We start from the raw sequence: 10,242 nt of genomic DNA on the forward strand, positions 1-10,242 counted from the left end.
TTAAGCCACCAAAACGAATGAAATTTTACTTTCTCTAAAAGTTGGTCCATGGTGGTTTGGATATTATTAAATATTTTGTTGTTACGTTCATTCCAAACCATCCAGGCACAAAGTAACCAGATGAGCTGAAGAAAAGATGTACGCTTCTTCGCAGAACCTGTATAATGAGTAAACTGAAAGAAGTGATCAAAAATTTCATAAGGCTCGACACCTGAGACGCCAATCTACGACCTAACATACTGCCATAAGGATCCGAATCCACGACCTAACATACTGCCATAAGGATCCGAATATGTCACAATGAAGAAATAAGTGAGATGCCGACTCGTCATGACCGCACCCTGCTATACACGTAGCCGCGTCGGTAGCAAGTAAGCCACGTCTAACAAGATTAAGCTTACTTGGCAACCTGTCCCTCATCAACCGCCAAGCAAAAATGGACACCTTCAAAGGAACATGTTTATGCCAAACTAGATTATGCATTCCTACATCTGGAGGGTCGGTTTGAGTAGTCAGAATATGGTAAGCACCGCTCACTGTGTAACCCCCCGCCATGTCCGGGTTCCACTGCCACCTGTCAATCACATTAGTCTGCAAAACAATATTATTAACAAGATGACTACACTCCACTACCAACTCCTACTCCCACGCCCACAACCTTCTCCTCCAACTCCACGCCTCACCTCCAACCTCTCAACCAAGAGCACACATATCAGCCACCGTACATAACTTATTGGTTGCTAAATCAAATAAATGACTTCACCGTGTACGCAATGGCACATCACCAAACCACCTATCATACCAAAAGAGTGTACTAGATCCATCCCCTACTCTTTTCGACACCCTCTCTGCAAACCAACCCCCATCTACATCACCTATCCCATCTCTAATCTTCACTAACTCCTTCCACCAAAAAGAACCACTCCGGCCCCCAACCTCCAACCTCCCTGCCTCCTCACCATACCGCGCCGCCAACACCCTATACCAAAACCCTTCTCTATCCACCAACATCCGCCAACACCATTTGCCTAGTAAGGCTGTATTAAACTCCCTCAACTACCTCACCCCCAACCCTCCATACTCCTTTCGTAAACAGACAGAGCGCCAAGCAATCCAGGAAATTTTTCTGTTCTCCTCACTCCCTCCCCAAAAAAATTTATTAAAAATAGATTCAATGATAGAGATGATACCTGACGGAGCTTTGAAGAAGGAAAGCGCATAGACAGGAAGTGAGGTCAAGACAGACTTAAGAAGAACCAACCGGCCCCCGAAAGAGAGAAAACGACTCTGCCACCCCGACAATCTAGACTTTATGGATTTCAACACAGGTTCCCAGAATGCTAACCTCCGCGGGTCACCCCCTATAGAGAGACCAAGATACAAGAATGGAACCTTGCCCACTTTACAATTTAATATAGATGCAGCCTCATTCAACCAAGACTCCGCAATATTGATGCCAACCAACATACTTTTATTAAAATTGACCTTCAAACCTGACATATCTGCAATAGAGTCAACACCGCACGCAAGGCACGCACATTGGCCCAACTTTTTGTACCAATTAACAGTGTATCATCTGCAAATTGCAAATGAGACACAACCACCGTATTAGAAGTTCCAACCGAGTATCATGTGAATAAATTGTTCCTCACCGCCGACTTCATCATAACATTCAAACCCTCAGCTGCTAAAAGAAACAAAAACGGTGAGAGAGGATCCCCTTGACGCAATCCATGTTGCACAGGAAACTGATCAGTGGGGCTGCCATTAACTAGAATTGAAGCAGTAGTTGTTGACACACATTCCTTTATCCATTTCCTCCACAACACCGAACACGCCATTTTATTCATAACCGCATCCAAGTACCCCCAATCCACAGAGTCATATGCTTTTTCGAAGTCAACCTTAAAAAGCATCAATTCCTTATTGGCCTTTCTAGCCTCATCTACCACCTCGTTAGCAATCAAAATTCTATCTAGAATTTGTCTGTTTTTTACGAACGCTGTCTGAGAATCCGCTATAACCGTTCCCATGACCGCCTACAGCCTATTAGCAAGCACCTTAGCTAGAATTTTGTATAAAGAGCCAACCAGAGAGATAGGTATAAAATCATTAAGACGTTGCGGACTATCAATTTTCGGAATGAGAGCTATAAAAGTGTTGTTGATACCTTTAGACAATTTACCATTCCGGTGAAACTCTGAAATGAAAAGCATAACATCATCCTTCAACTCGTCCCAAAATTCCTTGATGAAACCAAAGTTAATCCCATCAGGACAGGGACTCTTGAAACTATCACACCCCCACATTGCTTCTTTAACTTCCAATGCTGAAAACGGTTTTATGAGACCACTACCTTCCGCATAAGATAAATTTTTGAAAGACAGATTTTCAACTCCCGGTCGAGGAGTATAAGAAGCCGCATAATGGTCTTTGAAATGATTAAACACCGCATTCCGAATAGGCTCAACCCCTTCCACAAGAAAACCATTCACCAAAAGAGCTGCAATAGAATTACGGCGCCGACGACTCGACAAGACCGAATGAAAGTACCTAGAATTGACATCTCCATCCTTCAGCCAGTGAAGCCGCGATTGTTGCCATATGATGCTTGTGTTCACGCGCGACAGAGAGTGAATATCATGAGTCACCCCCCGCAGCTCATTTAATTCGTCAACAGACAACCCGTCCTCTTCCCCCTTGTCATTTAATTTCAACTGACGGTTTTTTAAAGATTTAATCTTGCTAGGAATATTTTTTGCATGAGCTAGATGCCACTCCTTCAGAGCGCCTTTAATCATTTTCAGTTTTTCACGGAGCACAAACCCTCCCCACCCCTCAGTCTGAATGGAGTTCCATTTTTCTTTCACAAACTGCTGGTAACCCAGCAAATCTTGCCAACATTTCAACATTCGGGATGGACGCGGTCCCCAATTTTCCTCATCGACTGATAACTGAAGCGGACAATGATCTGAAAGACCCCGAAGAAGGGCAACCTGAATACAGTTAGGCCATTGCATACACCAATCTTCAGAAAGCAAGAAATGATCAATCATGCTCATTGATGTACCATCCCCTTTAAACCAAGTAAAACGGCGACCACATAATGGTAAGTCAACCAAGTCATTATCATCAATAAATGTATTAAAATGCTGAAAATCATTCACATTTGCGCCCCCTCTGAGAGACCTACGCTCCTCCGGACATCACACCGCGTTGAAATCACTACACACACAAACCTTCTCACCCCTTAAAGCCTGCAATCTCATTGACAAAGATGTCCATAACTCTTGTTTAGCTCTCCCATCGCACGGAGCATAGATATTAAAGACATAAAATTCCTCATTTGTCTGTATAAATCTTCCATGAACTCGAAGCATATGATCCTGACTAACTGACGACCAAACTTTCACTTCTAAAGAATCCCAAATAGTTAACATACCCCCCGATGCCCCCACAGACGGGCGATAATAGAAAGCATAGCTCGGATCACCCCACAAGAAGTTACACAAAGAACCATCACACACGGATAATTTTGTTTCTTGTAAACACAAAATGCAAGGACGTTTCTCCCCCACCAACTTCCTCACTTCCCTTCTCTTCTCCGACCCCCCAAGGCCCCGCACATTCCATGATATCAACCGCATTACTTCCACACACCACCCCCACCCCCAACATCCCACCGTCACCCCTAAGCATCCTTATTCACCTCACCTCCGTCGTTGACTACCGGCATCAACACGGGTCCCTCTTCCACTTTCTTAGATCGAGACAACACAACGAACTTGTTATTAGTTGTTCCTTTAAAAGAAACACCAATAGTCTTACCTATATCATGCATGTCGTCCTTCTTTACCTCCTCACTCCCTTTTAACACCACCCAATTCGTCCAGTCATTATTCACAGATGCCGCAGAAGAAGAATCATTAGAAGAAATTTGGTGAACCTCCTCCAAAGACTTTGTAACTTTCTCCCTTCTTCGTCGTCGATTACGAATTTTCTGCTTCAAGAATTTCATCACTTTAGAATCTTTCAGCACTTTCATAACCTCTTCTCTATCTTTACTTGGTAACCTTGCCACCTTCTTCAAAGTGAGAACCGGATGCCAGAGCACCCCTCCTGCTTTCTTTTTACTAGCTGTGCTTTTGTTCCCTACACCACTACCTCCACAACCCTTCACTACTTTCTTCAGACGTTTTTTGTTGGAAGAAATTAGACCAATATCACCACGTTGAACATTTTGTAACCAATCAACGCTCCACGGTCCCGAGCGTAATGAATGAGCGTCTTCACCGGAACACGCTGTCGACCGCATTCTTCGTTTCCTAATAGGCCCCAAGACGTCAGCCTTATTTGATACCACTTCTATATTCCTTGGACCTTCCAACGTTGCCATATGATATGTTAGTATATGAAGCTGACTTTATCATAGAATACAAGTACACGCAATTATATTTTTAAGGATACACTTACCTTTGAGGTGTATTTATTTTAAGGAAAGGTTACACTTACCTTTGAGGTTACACTTACACTCCAAATAATGTTCTAGGATGGAGGATGTATTCTTAATCACAATCTTGACGACAAGGTTGTTTTGAACAAATACATGCAGTATTTTCATCAAGATCCTCTAAATAATATTGGAGCAGGTTAATACAAAACCCTAAATGTTATCACCACATTTAAGCTATGACTTTGTTCATCACACATTCCTATGGCCACCTCCATTATGTTAGCACGCTTTGCTGCTTATAAAAGCTGACTTATAAAAGCTGACTTGTGTCATATATATGTGTGATGTACAAAAAATAATATGTCAAATATTTAGAAAAATAAAGACTGACTTATAAAAGCTGACTTGTGTCATATATATGTGTGATGTACAAAAGCAAACAAAACTATGTCTAGAAAAAAGCAAATACTTAATTTGCACAAAAGAAAGAATGTCAATAGCATCTAACACATCAACTTATGATTATTTTATAAATTGCAACAATAATAAGCTATTGATATCCTTAAATCCATTTTGGTTTTCAACATCGTTTTAAGTTGTGATCTTTGTTACGCTACGAAGCGAAACGTTGTAGTTGATGCAATTGAAATTGCAGTTGTGATCTCGTTTGAACATATCTCAAAACTCTATATTACATATCGCAATTTAAAACCATCGTTTTGATGTTATGTTTTATTTATTTATGCTATTTGCAAGGGTGTTAACATTGTCACCGATCTCAATTTTTCTGCCACATAAGCCATTGCACAAATTTGACTACATGCCTCTTTGAGAACATGAAGCAAAATCAAAAGAAATATGCCTCCAAAAGCAACAACTCTCAACATTACTCTTTCCGGTGGTGACTTTGCAATCAAATAAACACAATCCAAACTTATCAAAATCCAACTAAACCTTTCCATCAACACTTTAATCATGGACACAAATTTCCCCACATTTTCTCCAAAGATTTTACATATAATCCTTAAACAAAGAACACTAACAACAAAAAATGTTGTCATTGACCAACCTTTGTACTTCACTAGTTTCCCTCCAACAACCAAAGCTTCTTTCCTACACACACATGTTGCACATTCACCTGAAAGTGTCGAAGACATCAACGCGTCGAAACCGGTATAATACGGTAACACAATTGAATCCAAATATAAACTTGCATGCAAAATTCCAGAAACTGTTGATGCTGCAAAAAATGTGTACTGAATGTCCTTATAATCAGCTTCATTATCAAAGGATAATGCAGAAATTAGAACCAATAGAAGAATTGCAGGACCAATACAAGAAAGTGGGAAAATTGTGTTGATTTGATTTCCCTTTGCAAATATTAATATTATAAGTGGAAGAGATATAGGACCAGATGGTAAAAAAAATCTTTTTGATAGACTAAAAAATATTGTTCCTTTTCTTGAGATAATATTCATTATCACAATGAAAAGAGTAAGAAAATAAGAAATTGTTGTGAAGAGAAGGACTAAGATATCAATGGAAAGATGATAATTTGGAGGGTAAGTTTTGTCACATACATAATGGTAAGGACAATTGATTGGATCCATTGTTTCTTCCATTTGCCAACTTATGCATTTGAAAAATGTGGCATGAATTTCTTCTAGGTCCCATCCAGGTTGGAATGTTGGGTTTTTTGGGAGCCAGATAAGGCTATTCATCATTATATGGTTCTATGTTGTGAATTAAATCAAAAGTTGATTGTATAAATAAGAATCTTATGGATATTGTTGTTGTTGGTTGGGGTATTCAAGTTTAAGTTTTGAATAGGATGAAGAAAGACCAACTAATCAAATTTTTTAAACTAAATGACTATAATCAATTGGCTAGTGAAATTAAGTTAAGGAAAAATCATCCAGAAGAATCCAAGTTTGAATCAGAATCATAATTAGTCAGATTTTATTTATCTTCTGACCGACCGAACATTAGATTATCTGAGAGTTTATTTTCCATAGGAACTAGGAACCGAAGGGTTAAGACAATTTTGTTTTTTTATTCTAGATATGTAAATGAATTTGGTGGCATTAAAACAACATTGTGGCTACATTTATTTACTTTTTGTTTGCAATTCTCTAAGCAAAATTTCTTTCAATGAGGAATTATGTTTCTATCTGAAGTATACTAGGTAGTTGAATGGAAGAATAATTTCTAAAACATGTTGTTGGGTTTTTTAAGTGAAGAAATGGTGTACTAAAATTTAGGCAACGTGATTCCAAAGGGAAAGGGATGTTGTTAGGTGAGTGATGGATATTACTTGATTGTATGACTGGGTGCCAAATTGATGATAATAGTATCAACTATATACAAACAATTTCTAAATAAAAGAAGAAAATTCTTTCAAAAAATAAAAAATAAAAGAAGAAAAAAAATAGAAATGTACAAACAAAACTTGGAAGCTCAAATATCAACAATTATTTTGCCACTAACTATTTAATAAGTACACAATCTCGTCCATGAGATGGTAGCTCAATAGTAAAAATTTGACATTGTAATCTCAATAGACGAAGTTTATATCTCCTCAATCCTCATGTATAGTTGTAAGATGTATACCGTCAATTTGTTTTAAACTACATCTATTTTAAACTATAGAGGAGTTTTTTAAGGCACACTTTACAATATCTAAAATTGGGGTGAGGCAAGGAAGGCATTCAAATAAATAAATTTAATGGGTCAAAATTTAAATATTAAAAATATTTTGTTATTATGCATGATTTCTAAAAATTCAGGAGTTGTACCTACACCCTCTTATTTTTACTTGGGTTAGCCCCTGTATTTTTGACTGGTATTTTAATTATATCGTGTATGTCATATCGACAGTTCATAATATAAAATACTCATTTTTTTATTATTAGAACTTTTGATTGTAATAATAAATTGATATCCTTAATTTCATGTTTTTTTATAAGCTCCTTTATTTTATGTATAAATAAAGGTGATTGAAACTAATTGCTCTATAAGAAAAGGAGAAAAAAATGCTCTACCTAAATAAATCACACCTCAGACTAATTTCCAAGTCAATGTGATATATTTTTTTAAATGGAACTGTTTGAGCATATGTATGTTTTCTCTAAGTGGTTTGAGCATGGATTTCAATCAATTAATCCATGGGATAAAAAAAAACCTTTTGTCTATCTTTCATTTTCCCAATTTAAACCTACGAATTCTAATAATAGACTAAAAGTTATACCATCACAACTGATTGATCAAAAAAATACCATCAAAACTGATAGAATTTGAGAGACATAACTTTATTTAAACTGATGAGTACCCGTTTTGCAACTAGAATTTATTAAAAAAAGTTTATCTTTTTTTTTAAATAAAAAAAAGTATATCTTATATAAGAGTAGTGTCAATAGGGGTATGCATGGTTCGGTTTTTTTCAAAAACCAAATCAAACTGCTTCAACAGTTCGGAAAATCGGACCGAACCGTTTGAGATTTGCGAGGTATCGAACCAAAGTTATGATTCGGTTAACCATTTTATTGTCTACAAATTAAACCAAACCGAACCAAAAATAAAATTTTGAACCAAAATGTATTTTCTTATCTTTTTTAGAACTTAATTGTTTTTTCTTTCTCTTTTTCATAAACTATGACCAAAAGTATTAAGCATTTTTAAGAATTAAATCACACTAATTATTAATCTATTGTGGTTTTACTAGTTGTATTTTTTTTAAAAAAAAATCAACAAATTTCAGCATGATGAAAGGCAAAATAAAATTTCCTTATTAAAATATGAAGTTTGTGCTTTGCTTATGGTTCGGTTCGATTCAAACGGTTCGGTTATGCTTCAATAACCGTTATTATATTATTGGTTCGGATCACAAACCATTTAAATGGTTCGGTTAATTTCAACTCGGTTTGGTTCAATTAACCGGTTTGAATCGGTTTGTGGTTATTTTTGCCCACTCCTAAGTGTTAGCAACACTCTCTTAAACACTCTCTAACACCCACTTTCTTATTGTTAGAGAAAATGTTAAAAAGAGAATGTTGCTAGTATCAAACCTTATATAATTATTATTGCTATGAGGATCGATGTGCTTACATTGTTTAGCTTGGGACGATTATTTAATTTAGGAATCACACTAACGACACACTCTTCGTAGTACACACACCAATAATTTCCCTTATGTAATTTTCAAACAGGCCTTAGTCTGTAATATCTTCTTCAATAAAATTTGTATAGTTTCCAAAAAAAGGAAAAAAGTCTTTCTAAATTAATGTGAGAATATATGATTTAGCACCACTATTTGAATTTCAACCGATTAGAAAGAATGTATTGATTAGAAGCAAATATTTTGTTCTTTAAGGAAACACATTAGAAATAATTACCACTTATTCCAAAAAATAAAAACTAATTAACACTTATCGAACAAGATTAATAAAATTCAATAAATAGAAGTAGTTAAAAAAAAATAGTAACATCATATTGTTGTTAGGATATAAAAGTAAGTATATAAAAAAATAACTTATAAATGCAAGTAATTTTTTTTTATCAAGTAGCCTAGTGACTAGAGCTCACATAATAAAAGTACATGTTATCCCTATCTAATTTTATCAAGCCACCTTTGACAATGGATCGACAGTCCCTTTTCTACACCGTATATATATATATATATATATATATATATATATATATATATATATATATATATATATAAGTGTATGTAACCTTCGCTTTTTTGTTTTTTTTAAAGACGCTAAATTAGCCCACCCAAATTGACACTGGAGAGAATCAAACATGAGACTTCGAGGAAGATCACACTCCCAGATCTCAAGTTAATACCACCAGACCAACCCAAGTGGGTTTTGTAACCTTTGTTTTTTAGGTGGGGAGGGTATATATATCCTAGGTAAGACTCCTCGTCATAGGTCCACTTGATGTATTACCAGCCCAGAGTAGAGCAGAGGTTCATCAATACTCCAAACTATAGGTACATCTTTTGTAACAAAAAAATAGGCATTTCTTCGCACCTTATAAATATTTCACAATTTAACAAATATATATTCATTCTGTCTTAAAATGTAAGTAAAAATGAGTTAACGTGAATTAATGTATTTGATATAAATTTTAAACCAAATACATTAATTTTTTATAAACCTTAAACTTGCTGTGAAATATTTTCTTAAATTTATGATATTTAAAGTTTAGAGAGGCTGGCGAAATTTAGGCACAATTAATTAAAAAAAAGCAAATTAACTATATTCTTTGATCCATGCTTTTTGTAACTTCCACGGGTTTTGCGCATCAATGGGTTCTTGATTCTGATCACCCATTCTTGAAGAAGCTTTCTCTCTCTTTTGGTTGGTTTCTCTGATAAAATTTTGATCTTTTGAGTCAATACAATCATATCTTTCGCTTCTGTGGATTCTGTTTCAGTGTTTCTCAGGGGCTGATCCAAGGTTGATGCACGTGTATTTTCATAAATATACACACCACAGACTTGAATGGTGGTTGGTTAATGTAAACGTGAAGTTTGTTCCCCATAAATTAAAGTTAAAATTTATGGTATAGAGTTTGAGATGAGATCACGAAAGTTGACCATAAACTTAAAAGGAAAATAGTAGGAAAAAAATATTTGTGAAGATTTTTGTGAAGATGATGAGGTATACTATATATTTTTTTATAAATAATTGAGTTAAATTTAAAAGGTGTGCATGCATATAATAACCCAGAATATATGTTTCATACATGATCAAAGGTTAAAAAACATGAAAAATTCAAACACT

At 35.8% G+C, this 10,242-nt stretch overlaps 2 protein-coding genes across 2 annotated transcripts; both read right to left on the bottom strand.

Annotated features, from left to right (window-relative positions):
* Nucleotides 1-2,220: 2,220 nt before the first annotated feature.
* On the bottom strand, nt 2,221-3,647 carry LOC146953760 (uncharacterized). The gene is made up of 3 exons (XM_085742668.1): nt 3,240-3,647; nt 2,357-3,152; nt 2,221-2,246 (listed from the first exon to the last, which is right to left on the bottom strand). Exons 1-3 carry the CDS (start codon nt 3,645-3,647, stop codon nt 2,221-2,223), a joined length of 1,230 nt encoding a protein of 409 aa, XP_085598794.1.
* Nucleotides 3,648-4,957: 1,310 nt separating this feature from the next.
* LOC146953761 (uncharacterized) lies at nt 4,958-6,202 on the bottom strand. Its single transcript, XM_085711630.1, has 2 exons — nt 6,034-6,202; nt 4,958-5,693 (listed from the first exon to the last, which is right to left on the bottom strand). The coding sequence occupies exons 1-2, from the start codon at nt 6,125-6,127 to the stop codon at nt 5,194-5,196; spliced, it is 594 nt and encodes a 197-aa protein (XP_085567756.1). The 5' UTR covers nt 6,128-6,202; the 3' UTR covers nt 4,958-5,193.
* Between the last annotated feature and the right edge of the window lie 4,040 nt (nt 6,203-10,242).

Source organism: Medicago sativa, chromosome 1 (genome assembly GCF_051527215.1).
Source record: "Medicago sativa cultivar Bolivia chromosome 1, Bolivia_mono, whole genome shotgun sequence".
Taxonomy (NCBI): Eukaryota; Viridiplantae; Streptophyta; class Magnoliopsida; order Fabales; family Fabaceae; genus Medicago; species Medicago sativa.

Excerpts from the sequence above, each read along its gene's own strand:
- LOC146953760 (XM_085742668.1), bottom strand. The coding sequence starts at position 3,647 with ATGCGGTTGATATCATGGAATGTGCGGGGCCTTGGGGGGTCGGAGAAG. Across the intron at positions 3,153-3,239 it reads AGGCTTTAAGGGGTGAGAAG|CATTTTAATACATTTATTGA; the intron begins GTTTGTGTGTGT and ends AATGATTTTCAG. Across the intron at positions 2,247-2,356 it reads AAATTTATCTTATGCGGAAG|GAATTTTGGGACGAGTTGAA; the intron begins GTAGTGGTCTCA and ends GGTTTCATCAAG.
- LOC146953761 (XM_085711630.1), bottom strand. The coding sequence starts at position 6,127 with ATGGGACCTAGAAGAAATTCATGCCACATTTTTCAAATGCATAAGTTG. Across the intron at positions 5,694-6,033 it reads TCAATTGTCCTTACCATTAT|CATCAACAGTTTCTGGAATT; the intron begins GTATGTGACAAA and ends CATTTTTTGCAG.